General features: G+C 36.4%; 1 protein-coding gene across 1 annotated transcript in view; it reads right to left on the reverse strand.

The window, feature by feature from the left end:
- LOC116526948 (ankyrin repeat domain-containing protein 36A-like) overlaps window positions 1-13989 on the reverse strand; it is a 75515-nt gene extending 61526 nt beyond the window's left edge. Inside the window, exons 1-4 of the mRNA XM_032243710.1 lie at window positions 13854-13989; window positions 5465-5522; window positions 4984-5051; window positions 1076-1115 (exon numbers count right to left, since the gene is read on the reverse strand). Of these exons, the coding sequence (XP_032099601.1) occupies window positions 1076-1115; window positions 4984-5051; window positions 5465-5492 (136 nt within the window). The 5' untranslated portion in view covers window positions 5493-5522; window positions 13854-13989. The remainder of the gene's footprint in view (window positions 1-1075; window positions 1116-4983; window positions 5052-5464; window positions 5523-13853) is intronic.
- Window positions 13990-17062: the final 3073 nt, after the last annotated feature.

The following is a 17062-nucleotide window of genomic DNA, read 5'->3' on the forward strand; positions in this document are numbered from 1 at the left end:
GTGCAGAGGCACAATCTTGGCTCACAGCAGCCTCCACTTCCCAGGTTCAAGCAATTCTCCTGCCTCAGCCTCCCACGTAGCTGAGACTACAGGCATGTAGCCACCACACCTGGCTAATTTTTTGTATTTTTAGTAGAGATGGGGTTTCACTGTGTTAGCCAGGGTAGTCTTAATTTCCTGACCTTGTGATCTGCCTGCCTTGGCCTCCCAAAGTGCTGGGATTACAGGCGTAAGCCACTGCACCCAGCCTAATCAACTTCTATGCATCAAAATCTTAGCCATGATTATTGACAGTTATACTTTTAGTACTCAAAAAATAAATTTCTTGTTTGTTTTTTTCTAAAGTCACTTTGATATGCTATAGCACAGCAGTCTCTGAGGTACTTTTTAAAAAATGGCTATTTCATCAAAAACAGCATTTTTAAAGAAAACAGCCAATGTTTTGATATCCAAGTGCCTCCCAGTTTGCTAATGAACATGAATGAGGCACATATCATTGATGTGTAACCCTTATAGAGAGAAGAAATCAGTTCCTGTGGTTTACTGTCATTCTTCTACCGTCTGCTTCTAGTAAGTTCCAAAGCAGCAATAATTTAATCTTCTCTGAGTGGGAATATACTCAGTCCACATAAAATGAGTTCCCTCAAGTTTCCTCATCAGAAACCTAATTACCTAGCCAGCTGCTTTCTTAATTTACATCATCCCACGTCACATTTTTTTTTTTGTAAATCTAATGTCCATATCTCAACAATGAATATTATATTTTGGTCAACAAGTTTAATCGTTCACCAAAGTTTTAAGGAAAAGTATAAATTAAATTAAATTATATTTACAATTTAAAATTCATAAATTATATTTATATTTGTTAGGTTTATAATTTAATGTAATTTACATTTAATTTGAATTTATTTTAAATTATATGTAAACTAATTACATTATTTTCAAAATTATATTATTAAAGCATAGAAAATTATTCAGCTATATTCAGTATCTCACCACCTTTGTTTTTGTACACAAAAAATAACACTATCATTATTTGATTGCTCTCGTGGATCACTTTTTATAACATAAATACCATTTGCTTTTTTTCCAGTTGTTGGTAGTACTTTTCCTTCCTATTAAAAAAAAGAGAAAAAAGAAATCTTCAGAAAATGTTGTATTTATCACTGTCAGTCAGTCAGTAATTCAAGAAACATTTGCTGTGTCTGCAAATTCATAGGGTCTATCCTAGAAAAATCTGATAATATGAATAAAACACTAATTTTTCCTACATTGGAAATAGAAATGTAGAAAAACAAAAGCAGAAAGTAACATTCATTATTTCTGCAATTCAAGTCAATAAAATATAGTAGCAGCACAAAGGCAATAAGAGTTATTTCTACCTGAAAAGCTCCTGAGACACTGCAAATTTAGGGTCATATTTTTATAATAGACAAGTGAAGAGTAACAGTGCGAAGGGTTTCTAGTCAGGGCAGCATGTGCAAAAAATAATAATAATAATAATAAGGCATGAAACAGCATAGAAAATAAGAAATATGACAATAATGTGGTAAAACTTGGACATAGTCAGAGAAAATGGGGTGAAGAGATAAAATGGGAGAAATAGGCCAAATCACAAAATATGTGTTATATTAGAATGTAAATGTTTCCTTCATGTAATGAGGATCCGGCCATAAGCACAGGAGTTACATCAAAGTAAACACATTTAAGAAAGGTCAACCTGAAAGACATATATAGATAGATAAATGTAGGGAGAAGAGAGAAACAAAAAATAACCTTCCAAAAGTATAGGTCAGACAGTCAATTACAGTAATAAGATATGAGAAGTGGTAAAAAGTAGAAAATACAAAACTTGGTGCATCACTAAATTGGCAGTGTGGGGAAAATCTGGAGTGCAGTTTTTGTGCTTCAATGTTTCATTGCTACTTACTAGGTGTTAGTTACTAAAATTGGGAAGCCAGATGGCAGAGTATATTACAAAGAGTCAGGCAAAAATCTGGAAGGCATCAAGAACAATGTGTTTCACTTTGAGACCTATCAAATTTGAGGCACAAAGGGGACTTAGAAGACTGATCTGGGTAAATACATTTGGAGTAGAAATAGATGACCTTACTCATAAAAACCCCATCTGTTGTTGAGAAGATCAACATTTGTAAAATATACAAAACTGATAGGATTCAATAATTTAAACCATTGAAGTACTCAAGTTTTGAAAATAAAAAGAAAACATGGAATTCAAATTTTCAATTATATATTTCTATGCTGGATTAATAGATAAGAAATAAATTTTCTTAACATGCAGATATTTATTTCTGAAATATTATGGTCATATACATTTTTAATCTCAAGGAAAACAGTTATCTAAACCAGTAATTCAAGGTATCATAAGAAAACTCATTTTTAAAAACTTATCTTACAAGTTTTTAACTTGTAGAGAAACGTTTATTCGATTATAGAATTATGAGGCATTTTAAGTACTACTAAAGAATAACAGATAAATGTAAAACCCCATTTTATTTTATTTTTTTTAATTTTTTTATTTTTATTTTTTCCCATTTATTAATTTTATTGCATTTTAGATGGGGAGGAAGGCAGCAAATCACACTGCCACGTGTGTACCTATGCAACAATCTTGCATGTTCTTCACATGTACCCCAAAACATAAAATGCAATAAAATAAAACCCCATTTTAAAGTTCATGTGGTTTTCTGGTTCTCCTGTAAATGATATACTAATAGCTCTAGTTGCCTACTTATGCCATAAAGATGACAATTAAAAATCAGAGAAAGGATCAAGTAAAATAATCATATGACTATGCAAGCAGAAGACTTACATGTCTTCAAATACACTATTACTGTCAATCAGGACCCAATACTCACATGAAGAGAGAATAAATTTATTTTAAAAATCTAGTCGGCCAGGTGCAATGGCTCACACCTGTAATCCCAGCACTTTGGAAGGCTGAGGCGGGAGGATCACTTGAGGTCAGGAGCTCGAGAGCAGCCTGGCTGATACAGTAACACCTCATCTCTCCTAAAAATACAAAAATTAGCCAGGCGTGGTAGCACAGACCTGTAGTCCCAGCTACTCGGGATGCTGAGGCGTTAGAACTGCTTGAATGCCAGAGATAGAGGTTGCAGTGAGCTAAGACTGTGCCACTGCACTCCAGCCTGGGCAACAGAGCGAGACTCTGTCCCCCCCAAAAAAAAAAAAAAAATCAAGTCAAGGGCTGGGCGCGGTAGCTCACACTTGTAATCCCAGCACTTTTGGAGGCCAAGGCGGATGTATCCTGAGGTCAGGAGTTCAAGATCAGCACTTTAGTGTACTGAGGCGGATGGATCACGAGGTCAGTAGTTCAAGATCAGCCTGGCCAACATAGTGAAACCCTGTCTCTACTAAAAATACAAAAATTAGCGGGGCGTGGTGGCACACACCTGTAGTCCCAGCTACTACTTGGGAGGCTGAGGCAGGAGAATTGCTTGAACTTGGGAGGTGGAAGTTGCAGTGAGCCAAGATCACACCACTGCACTCCAGCCTGGGTGACACAGTGAGATTCTTATCTCAAAAAAATAAAAATAAAAATAAATAAATAAAGTCAAAAGGATTCCTGAGTTTTAGAGTGGAATAACTTTATGTGCAAGGTTTAACAGCTATAAATACTAAAGTTAATAAAGCTTCCAGAGAATAATAGAAAATGTCCCAACTGTGACAGATAGTTTTAAAAGTTCTCATGTGTGTTCTTAAACACAGATGTTAGCAACACAAGGTAAGTCATATACAGATATTTCTGGACTATCTCCAGAAATAAGTAATAATTCATTTATTTAAGAGGGCTGCAAGTCAAACTATATATTTTCTCATGCAATGAATATAAATTAAGAACCTCCTTTAAAAATAACCAGAAATTTTAATTTTTATTAATGAAAGATAAATGCTTATTTATTCTCTACTATCAAAAAAGGCTAAAACAGCTGCCAAGATTAAGTAAAAATAAAATAAATTAGTTAAGCAAGTTATGAATATACCAAATACTACTTTAAAAGACTTTTAACCAGAGTCAAAAATTAATGATTCATTCAAAATCTCATAAGCCTAAACCAGATCTTACTTTGCCTTATCTATGAACACAGCATGTACTAGATAAGATATCACTTTACTAAAATTTAATAAAGTGAGGATTAAATTTTCTTTCCATTTAGACTTTTAAAATTAATAAATAGATGTATATATCTTCAGTGTACATGTGATGATTTGATCCTTCTATATAATCTAATGAGGATAACAGAGATATGCATTGCCTTAAAAATGTATCTTTTACTTAAACTAGAAATGTTCAAATTATTCTCTCCTAGCTGTTTTTTAATGTATAACAGAATAATGTTAACTATAGTCACCCATGAATTTTCTTTCAATCCTTCATTAAAATTACCCATAAGTCACTCAGAAGAATCTAAGCATGTTTTTATTACTTGGCTTTCTTTTCTTAATCTGTATTTAAAATAATTTCTATATTATAGAGACATTCTGCTCTCATTTAAACTGAGGATTTCTAAGGTGTTTTTATACGAATCTTTGTCACCTTGACTCTCTTATTCAGTCTCTGTGTTCTTACATCTTTCCCTTCCTCACCTTTGAATTTTGAGCTATTCTTTCAGGTTGCTTTCTACTTCTTTCCTTTTCTAATGGCAAAATTGAGAATACATTACACCCACCACCTTTTATGAAACTCAGTTCTGTGCATATATTTCCCTTGTTGTGTACTTGCTTTCCATTATTATCTTGAGAATTTCCATTCCTTTCTAGGATCCTTGTAATCATTATAAAGATGGGGAGATGATATGTGAATAAAGAATAAGAAAAATATTTTCTAAATAAAACAATTTAACCTTGTGAAGCTAGAGATCATTTATAGATGAGGGTGAGTGGTAAACAGGAAAAGATTCTGATTATTCTATGATAGCTTTTAAACACATCTTCATTTACCTTATCATTCTTTTGGTTTTCAAACAAGGTTCCATTTTCGGTTTTTTCAATGCCATATGCGGCATGTACTACAGTGAAAACAAAGTGAAGAGTAGATGAAATGCTTCTAATTAAGAATCAGGAAATAAGAACCAGGTGTGGTGGCTCACACCTTTAATCTCAGCACTAAGGAAGGCAGAGACAGGCAGACCACCTGAGGTTAGGAGTTTGAGACTAGCTTGGCCAACATGGTGAAATCCCATCTCTACTAAAAATACAAAAATTAGCCAGCTGTGGTGGTGTGCACCTGTAATCCCAGCTACTCAGGAGGCTGAGGCAGGAGAATGACTTGAACCCAGTTGGTGGAAGTTGCAGTGAGACAAGATAATGCCACTGACCTCCAGCGTGGGCAGCAGAGTAAGTAAGACTCAGTGTTTAAAAAAAAAAAAAAAAAAAAAAAAGAATCAGTAAATAATAAAATAGGTAGGCTCAAATAGCTTACAATTTTCTAAAGAATCTTCATGAGGCATCCTCTTTATTTCACGTGATTTTGCAATAATCTAGAAGAAAAACAATCGATTTAAGAATAACATGCAGCAAGTTAAAATAATTACAACAGCCACCATTACTATATGAGCTAACACAAAATGTACAGATTTTGAAGTCACTCATATGTAGAGTCAAACCTTGAGTCTGCCATTTACTTAGCTACATATTCTAATGCCATGATGATTATGATTGGTGACATAGTCTCAAAATGTAACTCCTTTTAACCCTAGTTGATTATTACACAAATAATCCATTAGTTTTTCCTATCCACAGCAACCGAGGACAAAAATTTACTTGTATGTAATTTAGAGTATCACTGAATAAAAATAATAATACAAAAGTAAATTAACCACATTATTTTTCAAAATAGCTATGGATTATATCTATCTGTGTGAATTACATTTTCTGGGAATAAAATGTGAACCTGTGGTTTTTAGTAGTACCATATTTAAATGGGTTGGCAATGGAAACAGTACAGGTTGCTTGCATTCTCTGTGTTAAAAGCTAAGAAAAAATTATTGTATAACTTCAGCTCCTTCCAAAAAAGAGAGAACAAAACAACCAACCACCTTATAGAGCAATGATTGACGAATGAAAGCCACACAGAGCTGCTAAAGAGAAAGCTGTAATAAGTATGCTGATAATAGAAACAGAGGTGAAATGAAAAAACAGACACTACAGACATGTGTTCTGCAAGGAAAAAGTTAAGACTGAGGCAAACCATTTGTAAACAAAGAGGAAGGACGGAGAAACAAACAAAAAGAGAGATATGACCAGTCAATCAAATATGAGCTTAAAAGAAAAGCTTGAGTTCTTAATACAAGCCTAATAATACTGGTTAGCATTTACTCTACAATTTGTTTTGTGTAAATGCTTATATAATAAAGAATTCAATTTGTTTGCTACAAAATAAGACACCCCAAGAGATAAGCATGATCATCCACCTGAAAGCTGAAACATTCTTACTACAGAGAGAGAGAAAGAAAAAAATAAAGTTCCATCAACTTTCCACCTAGAGAAAAAAGAATTTTTTTAACAAGACAAATGGAGAAATTTTTATTTAGATTTTATTCATGTAGGGAACTTTGGAATTCATGGAAGGTAAGAGTTATTGCATACCCTTTGTAGGCTGAATCAAGTGGCCACCTGGTGAAAAGTGGCATATCTATACATACACACACACACACACACACACACACACACACACACACACACACATATTTTTTTTCTTTAATTGCATTTTAGGTTCTGGGGTACATGTGCAGAACATGCAGGATTGTTGCATAGGTACATACATGGCAATGTGGTTTGCTGCCTCCATCCTCCTGTCACCTGTATTTGCCATTTCTCCCCATGTTATCTATCCATAGCCTCCCTACCCCCACTGTCCCTCCCCTAATACCCCTGCCAACAGGCCCCAGTGTATGATGCTCCACTCCCTGTGACCATAAGTTCTCATTGTTCAACACCCACCTATGAGTGAGAACATGCAGTGTTTAATTTTCTGTTCTTGTGTCAGTTTTCTGAGAATGATGGTTTCCAGATTCATCCATGTTCCTACAAAGGACACCAACTCATCATGTTTTATGGCTGCATAGTATTCCACAGTGTATATGTGCCACATTTTCCTTGTCCAGTCTATCATCGATGGGCATTTGGGTTGGTTCCAGGTCTTTTCTATTGTAAACAGTGCCAAAATGAACATATGTGTGCATGTGTCTTTAAAATAGAATGATTTATAATCCTTTGGATATATACCCAGTAATGAGATTGCTGGGTCAAATGGAATTTCTATTTCTAAGTCCTTGAGGAATTGTCAAACTATTTCCACAATAATGAACTAATTTACACTCCAACCAACAGTGTAAAAGCGTTCCTATTTCTCTACATCCTCTCCAGCATCTGTTATCTCCAGATTTTTTAATGATCGCCATTCTAACTGATGTGAGATGGTATCTCAATGTGGTTTTGATTTATATTTCTCTAATGACCAGCGATGATGAGCATTTTTTTATATGTTTGTTGGCCTCATAAATGTCTTCTGTTGAAAAGTGTCTATTGATGTCCTTTGCCCATTTTTGGATGGGTTTGTTTGTTTTTTTCTTGTAAATCTGTTTTAGTTCTTAGATTCTGGATATTAGCCCTTTATCAGATGGGTAGAAAGCAAAAATATTTTTCCATTCTGTTGGTTGCCAGTTCACTCTAATGATTGTTTCTTTTGCTGTGCAGAATTTCTGGAGTTTAATTAGATCCCATTTGTATATTTTGGCTTTTGTTGCCAATGCTTTTGGTGTTTTAGTCATGAAGTCCTTGCATATGCCTATGTCCTGAATGGTTTTGCCTAGGCTTTCTTCTGGGATTTTTATGGTGTGAGGTCTTATGTTTAAATCTTTAATCCATCTGGAGTTAAATTTAGTGTAAGGTGTGAAGAAGGGGTCCAGCTTCTACTTTCGGCACATGGTAAACCAGTTTTCCCAACACCATTTATTAAACAGGGAATCCTTTCCCTACTGCTTGTTTTTGTCAGGTTTGTCAAAGATCAGATGGCTGTAATGTGTGGCCTTGTCTCTGGGGCCTCTGTTCTGTTCCATTGGTCTGTATCTCTGTTTCGGTACCAGTACTATGCTGTTTTGATTACTGCAGACTTGTAGCATAGTTTGAAGCCAGGTAGCATGATGCCTCCAGCTTTGTTCTTTTTGCTTAGGATTGTCTTGGCTATGTGAGCTCTCTTTTGTTCCATATGAAGTTTGGGCTGTTTTTTTCCAGTTCTGTGAAGAGGGTCATAGGTAGCTCCATGGGGATAGCACTAAATGTATAAATTACATTGGGCGGTATGGCCATTTTCACAATATTGATTCTTCGTAACCATGGGCATGGAATGTTTTTCCATCTGTGTCCTCTCTTATTTCCTTGAGCAGTGATTTGTAGTTCTCCTTAAAGAGGTCCTTTACATTCTTTGTTAGTTGTATTCCTAGGTATTTTATTTTCTTTGTAGCAATTGTGAATGGCAGTTCGTTCTTGATTTGGCTCTCTTTAGTTCTGTTATTTGTGTATAGGAATGCTTGTGATTTCTGCACATTGATTTTGTATCCTGAGACTTTGCTGAAGTTGCTTATGAGCTTAAGGAGATTTTGGGCTGAGATGATGGGGTCTGCTAAATATACAATCATGTCATCTGCAAATAGAGACAATTTGACTTCCTCCTTTCCTAACTGAATACCCTTTATTTCTTTTTCTTGCCTGATTGCTCTGACTAGAGCTTCCAATACTATATTGAATAGGAGTGGTGAGAGAGGGCATCCTTGTCTAGTGCCAGATTTCAAAGGGAATGCTTCCAGTTTTTGCCCATTCGGTCTGATATTGGCTGTGGGTTTCTCATACATAGCTTTTATTGTTTTGAGATGCGTTCCATCTATACCTAGTTTATTGCGAGTTTTTAGTATAAAGCATTGTTGAATTTTGTTCAAAGCCTTCTCTGCATCTATTAAGATAATTACATGGTATTTGTCTTTGGTTCTGCTTATGTGGTGGATTACGTTTACATACTTGTGAATGTTGAACCAGCCTTGCATCCCTAGGATGAAGCCTACTTGATCGTGATGGATAAGCTTTTTGATGTGCTGTTGCAATTGGTTTGTCAGTATTTTATTGAAGATTTTTTCCGCAATGTTCATCATAGATATTGGCCTGACATTTTCTTCTGTTGTTGAATCTGCAGGGTTTTGGTAACAGGATGATGTTGGTCTCGTGAAATGATATGGGAAGGACTGCCTCTTTTTGGATTGCTTGGAATAGTTTCAGAAGGAGTGGTACCTGCTCCTCTTTGTATGTCTGGTAGAATTCAGCTGTGAACCTATCTGGACATGGGCTTTTTTTGGTTGGTAGGCTATTAATTGCTGCCTCAACCTCAGCCCTTGTTATTGGTCCATTCAGGGTTTTGACTTCTTCCTGGTTTATGCTTGGGAGGATGCAATTGTCCAGGGATTTATCCATTTCTTCCAGGTTTACTGGTTTATGTGCATAGAGTTGTTTGTAGTAATCTGTGATGGTAGTTTGTATTTCTGTGGAATTGGTGGTGATATCCCCTTTAGTGATTTTTATTGCATCTATTTGATTCTTCTTTCGTTTCTTTTTCATTAATCTGGCTAGTGGTCTATTTTGTTGATCTTTTGAAAAAACAAGCTCCTGGATTTATTGATTTTTTGAAGGGTTTTTTGGTGTCTCTATCTCCTTCAGTACTATTCTGATCTTAGTTATTTCTTGTCTCCTGTTAGCTTTTGAGGTTTTTTTTTTTTTTTCCTCCTCTAGCTCTTTCAATTTTTATGCCAGGGTGTCAATTTTAGATCTTTCCTTGCTTCTCATGTGGGCATTTTTTGCTATAAATTTCCCTCTAGACACTACTTTGTGTTCCAGAGATTCTGGTATGTTGTGTCTTCATTCTTGTTGGTTTCAAAGAACATCTTGATTTCTGCCTTCATTTCATTGTTTATCCAGTCAATATTCAAGAGTCAGTTGTTCAGTTCACATTAAGTTGTGCAATTCTGATTTAGTTTCTTAATCCTGAGTTCTAATTTGATTGCACTGTTGTCTGAGAGACTATTTGTTATGATTTCTGTTCTTTTGCCTTTGCTGAGGAGGGATTTACTTCCAATTATGTGGTCAATTGTAGAGTAGGTGCGATATGGTCCTGAGAAAAATGCATATTCTGTGGATTTGGGGTGGAGAGTTCTAGAATTGTCTATTAGGTTTGTTTGGTGCAGTTCTGAGTTCAAGTCCTGGATATCCTTGTTAATTTTCTGTCTCATTGATCGGTCTAATATTGACAGTGGAGTGTAAAGTCTCCCACTATTATTGTGTGGGAATCTAAGTCTCTTTGTAGGCTGTTAAGAACTTGTTTTATGTATCTGGGAGCTCCTGTATCGGTTGTGTATATATTTCGGATTGTTAGCTCTTCTTGTTGCATTGATCCTTTTTCCATTATGTAATGTCCTTCTTTGTCTCCTCTCATCTTTGTTGATTTTACGTCTATTTTATCACAGACTAGGATTACAACTCCTCTTTTCTTTGCTCTCCATTTGCTTGGTAAATCTTCCTCCATCCCTTTATTTTGAGGCTATGTGTGTCCTTGCATGTGAGATGGGTTTCCTCGATACAACACACCGATGGGTTTTGACTTTTTATCCAATTTGCCAGTCTGTGTCTTTTGATTCAAGTATTTAGCCCATTTACGTTTAAGGTTAACATTGATATGTGTAAATCTGATCCTGTGATTTTGATGCTAGCTGGTTGTTTTGCCCATTAGTTGATGCAGTTTCTTCATTGTGTCAATGCTCTTCACCATTTGGTAGGTTTTTAAAGTGGCTGGTACTGGTTGTTCCTTTCTATGTTTAGTGCTCCTTTCAAGGGGCTCTTATAAGTCAGGCCTGGTAGTAACAAAATCTCTCAGCAAGTGCTTGTTTATAAAGGATGTTATTTCTTCTTTGCTTATGAAGCTTAGTTTGACTGGATATGAAATTCTAGGTTGAAAGTTCTTTTCTTCAAGGATGTTGAATATTGGCCCCCACTCTCTTCTGGCTTGGAGGGTATCTGCCGAGAAATTGCTGTGAGTCTGATGGGCTTCCCTTTGTGGGTAACCTGACCTTTCTCTCTGCCTGCCCTTAGCATTTTTTCGTTCATTTCAACCTTGCTGAATCTGACGATTGTGTGCCTTGGGGTTGCTCTTCTTAAGGAATATTGTTGTGGTGTTCTCTATATTTCCTGGACTTGAATTTTGGCCTACCTTGTTAGGTTGGGGATTTTCTCCTGGATAATATCCTGAAGAGCGTTTTCCTCCATCACATTCAGGTATACCTATCAAACGTACGTTAGGTCTTTTCACATAATGTCATATTTCTTGCATGCTTTGTTCATTTCTTTTTACTCTTTTTTCTCTAATCTTGCCTTCTCATTTTATTTCATTGAGTTGATCGTCAATCTCTAATATCCTTTCTTTCTAATATCCTTGGTCTATTCAGCTATTGAAATTTGTGTAGGCTTCGCAAAGCTCTCATGTTGTGTTTTTCAGCTCCAGCAAGTCGTTTATGTTCTTCTCTCAGCTGTTTATCCTCATTAGCATTTTGTCAAAGCTTTTTACAACGTTCTTGGCTTATTTACATTGGGTTAGAACATGTTCTTTTAGCTCAGAGAAGTTTGTTATTACCCACCTTCTGAAGTCTGTTTCTGTCAATTCATGAGACTCATTATCCAACTTTGTTCCCTTGCTGGTGAGGGGTTGTGATCACTTGGAGGAGGAGAGGCATTCTGGTTTTGGGTGTTTTCATCCTTTTGCACTGGTTTCTTCCTATCTTTGTGGAGTGATCTACCTGTGGTCTTTGTCATTGGTGACCTTCGGGTGGGGTCTCTGAGTAGATATCCTTTTTGTTGATGTTGAAGTTATTTCTGTTTCTTTTAGTTTTCCTTTTAACAGTCAGACCCTTCTGCTGTAGGACTGCTGGAGGTTGACTCCAGACTCTGCTTGCCCGGGGATCCCCTGTGGCAATGGCAGAATAGTAAGGGTTGCTGCCAGTTTATTCTTCTGTTATCTTCGTCCCAAAAGAATACCTGCCAGATGTCATCCTGAGCTTTCCTTTATGAGGTGTCTCTTTGGATATACAGAGGTCAGGGAGCTGCTTAAGGAGACAGTCTGTCCCTTATAAGAGCTCAAGTGCTGTGCTGGGAGCTCTGTTGTTCCACTTAATGGGGCTGCTGCTGGGTAGGTATGTTTAAGTCCGCTGCAACGGAACTCATAATTGCCTTTTTTCTCTAGGTGCTCTTTCCCGGGAAGGTGGGGCTTTATTTATAAGTTCCTGCTGCCTATTTTCAAAGATGCCCTTCCCAGCAAGGAGGTAGCATAGTCAGAGTCTGCCAACAGAGGCGTTGCTGACCTGTCGTGGGCTCTGCCCAGCTGCTGTGTGAACTTCCTTGCAGTTTTGGTTACAGAGGCAGACTTAGAACTGCCTTGGAAATGGCAGCCTGCCTCAGTAACGGTGGACTGGCTTGTTAATGGCAGACTGCCTTGGTAGTGGTGAACTGCCTCAGTAATGGCAGACACCCTTCCCCTGACAGAGCTGGACCATCCTGGGTCGAACTGTGCTTGCTGAGAAACTGTCAGTCCAGAAGGTTTCAGATTCTGGTCTTTGTGGAGGTGGGAACCGCTAAGCCAGATCACCTTGCACCCTGTTTTAGCCTCCTTTTTCTCAGTTGAATGGGTGGCTCTGTCTCCCAATCATTCCAGGCCCCAGTTGAAATGGCCGCCCAGATTATTGTGAGATTTTTCTGCAGAGACCTGCTGCACCAGCTGAAACAGCTGCTGGTGGCTACTTTCAGCCAGGGAATCTCCGGGTATATGGGCAGTGAAAACTCATTTAGAAATGCAGTGATCACTCACCCTCTGCATTGTTCTCATGAGGAACTGCACTCCAGTTCCTATTCAGCCATCTTGGATACTCTCTCCAAACAGGTTGTGTTTTATTAAACAAAATACACATCATTTAAAGAGATAAAGAATTTAAAGTATATTCTTAATTTTAAAAAACTTAGAAAACACAGTTTAACCCTTTGTAATACAGATTTCAGAACAGAACTTCAATTTCTAATCTCCCACAATTTTTTTTTTTAAATTAGAGATAGGGTCTTCCTATATTGGCAAGCTTGGTCTCAAACTCCTGGACTCAAGCAATTCTCCTAGCTTCATCTCTTGAATAGCCGGGACTACAGGCACATGTTACCATGTCTAGTTATATTTCCATAATTTCTGATATTATTTTAGTCTAATTATAGAACCAAAGTTAAAAATAAAGAAATAGCTCTCCGCAAAAAACTGCATGATATCAAAATAAGTGTACAAGAAATTAAAAGAAACGATATGCTACGTGTAACAGGGTGATTCCATAATTCCTATCAGTCATCTGATCTATTAAAGATTCATTTAAACAGAAGTATTATTAGTTATACTAACATTATTTACAACTCAAAGTAAAGACACTTACTCAAATAAGCCTAGACCAAAATTTGTATTTCCTCTATTGCAAAAAGCATTCCCTAACAGCATTTTTCTGTCATTATATTTTCCAGCCCATTTTATTCAGATCCCAACTCTCAAAGTATTTATCAACGATTTCTTTTTTGCCAAGGAAAAAAAATAAAAATTAACCCCTCCTATTTCCTTGAAATGGTTATCTCTAATAAAATTTTTAATACAAACATAAAACAATGATAGGTAGACAAGTGCTAAATGTTAGAAGATAATATTTAAAAAATGAGATTCCGAGTAAGAATATTAATTTCACAAGTAAGTACTTTACCACAGAATCAGTATTAGACTCATCCTCTGGCACAGACTTGGCACCACCATCCGATCTTCGGAGACACCTATACGGCAAAAAGAAACAACAAAAATGAGCAGGTTCATTTCTTAAAACAAAAAAAAAACTTTCAGTCTATACTTATAAGTCTGTTCCCCCAAAAAATAGTAAAACAGAGTCTGAGGAAGGCTAGTTACCTGTATATTAAATAATATTTCTTGATATAATTTAGATATGGTCTCAGTTTTAGAAAACATTTTAGTTACCTATTTCTGCCTCCACCTCTCCCAACCTATGAAATATCCAAGAACACTCACCCTTAAGCCCATAACAAATACTGACAGGAAATACAATGGGACAGCCAGACAATCCTTTGTCCTTAGAAATTATCTACCCTAAAGGCTAAACTGAAAATCCAATTGATATCTCTCAGAACTTTTGCTACTGAACTGGAATAAACCTGATAACCTAAAACAAGGTAGAAAATGCACTGTCTCTTCTCCATTGTCTATTTTTGATTCAAAAACTAATCTGTGTCACTGGAAAATGGGAGTCTTGGATCTTCCACATGTAAGCTACTTAAAGAGTGCCCATTGATTCTGTTTACCCTAGAATATTACACGGAGCCTCTGAAACACTGGACATGTTTGAGAGCAGAGTGTACAAAAATCAAAATACAAAGATTTATGTTGTTATTGGGAATATCCTTCAAAGAAGATTAAAACATTAAAACTTTCTGAAATCCAATTAATGTTATATTATAGATCCTGCCTTATTGAGGTCCACAAAAACCACCAATATTAAAAATCTTATGCTGGGTATGGTGACACACGCCTGTAATCCGAGCAATTTGGGAGGTGCAGGTGGGCAGATCATGAGGTCAGGAGTTCAAGACCAGACTGGCCAACATGGGGAACCCCATCTCTACTAAAAAATACAAAAATTAGCTGGACATGGTGGCTCGTGCCTGTAATCCCAGGTACTTGGGAGGCTGAGGTAGGAGACTTGCTTGAACCAGGATCTGAGAGACAGAGGTTACAGTAGCCAAGGTAGCTCCATGTACTCCAGCCTGGGCTACAGAGCAAGACTCTATCTCAAAAAAAAAAAAAATCATAGACACTCAGATACCCAAGAGGCAGAATGCAGGAATAGTTTCACTCATGAGTAGTTGTAGCTCCATTTCATTCAATACTATCTAAATATCTTCCTTCCCATAGACTCCCATTTCAGTATAGATCTTCTGCAGGGATCCATGGCAATTTCCAATCTATTTCCTAAGCCAAGGAAAGCCCAGATTCATAAAAAGATAAGCTACAATAATTGAGATTAGGAATTCTCTATTCCTCTGTTGCGGGAAAGTAAGTCAGTCTCAGTCAACCATCCCAAGCATAGGGACCTTACAAACTACCCAAATGAAGTTTCATTACCGATTTCCTAAACAATCCTACCTTTGCCCTAACCGATAGGCACATGAGAGAAGTGAGAAAAGAGGGGAAAAAAAAAGACATCCACCCTGGATCACAGATCTATGTACTTAAGCAATCTCTATCTCAGGTTATAAACCCTCTCTGAACTTGCGTAAAAGAAGAGGATACAAACATTAATATCTACTCCAGATACTCCTTGCTGTGGCTCAAATTCCTATATTTTTCAATAAAAACTTTAAAGTTTGGCAGTTCCTCCAGTTAAATAAACAAAAAGGCAGCAGCCTTTTCCGAACTCCTTGAATGCCCTATTTGAATATGATTTTCTTGGTAACTCCCAACATCCTGTGTTTCCAATTGTTTTAAGTGTTTCTTTCTCTACAAATTCAGCTATGCCAGACAAATTCCATTCTTATCCACTTTGACTGAGTTCAACATTCATTCCATTCTCATCCTCTTCCACTGTGTTCACTAGAGCCACTCCTTCTTTCTGTTACAAAAACACTCAAAGACAAAATGATGTAAAAGAAGATTGGGTTTTGAATTAAGAAACCTGAGCGCAAATCTCATTTCTGCCATTTACTATATCCAACTGAATAATTTCATCTCTTTGAGTTTCAGATTCTCCAACTGAACAACCGCTTAATCAGGATGTTAAACACAGATTCAAGAACTAGAGGATATTTTGTTTAGTCTCCAGGATTTCTTAAAATTCTGAAATTCTGTGCCCTTCTGATTTTGTCTACAGGAAAATGGGGAATATTTAGCTACCATACATGAAAACAATAATAGAAGTAATAAACCCTAAGCAATGCAGAAGAGAAAGTAAAAAGAAATCAAGAAAATATTATTTAACTGCCATAGAAAGAAAAAAATAAATCCAGAAAACAAGAAAAAGCTTCATCAAATTAGGCAGGGTACTCAAAGAGAAAACCAAAATGGGTAGAGAGTAAGTGGAGAAATGAATTTGAAATATGCTTTCAATATATGCTAAATATAGTTCATATAACATAGACTATCTATAGATATTCTCCATATACAGTAAAATGATTCCTCTTTTAGACGGACCTGGTCTTGTTTATGAAAAACCTTGGGTCCTATAGCCACAGATAACTCATACCTACCTTCAAAACTTTGATGGTTGAACAACAACAACAACAACAACAACAACAATAAAAAAAAACAGGTACTTGTTACCACTGTAAATTCCAAACATATTAGGACAAACTTTTGGAGTAGCCGAGCTTCTACGGAACACTCTAAAGAGAGTTAATATATAACAAAATGTGACTTTCTGAACTGATCTGATTTAAACCAGTACCTACATCCCACTGCTGCAAACATCTCTTTCTATCTATGTTTAGGTGCAAAGTGATGTGAAAAGCCAGGCAGGATGATTGTCAAATCATGGGTTGGCTACCTGTTGACTACAGAATCATGAGCCAATATTTCAAACTATTTCGACCAGAGTTGTGTAATCAGTAAGAAAGCAATAATAGCAAAACTACTTTGTAAAGCTGTGTGAAGATGACAGGAGACGATAACTGCGAAGCAGGTAATCTGGTGCATAGCACAGACTACAACACTAAACATATACTAGTTTCTATTCTCTCTATCCACTTAGTTAACACATCATTTTATAAAATCTGTGAAATCATACCTGTTTAAATGCTCGTCAACAGCAGGATGCACTTAAAGAAAAAGTAAAATGCATTTTAAATCAACAATAGAAAACTATAGAATATTGGAAACATAAAAGAGCACAGGGGATTGTTCCTATAAGTT

This window comes from Sapajus apella, unplaced genomic scaffold, assembly GCF_009761245.1.
Source record: "Sapajus apella isolate SASKATOON/1434 unplaced genomic scaffold, GSC_monkey_1.0 scaffold52, whole genome shotgun sequence".
Lineage (NCBI taxonomy): Eukaryota > Metazoa > Chordata > Mammalia > Primates > Cebidae > Sapajus > Sapajus apella.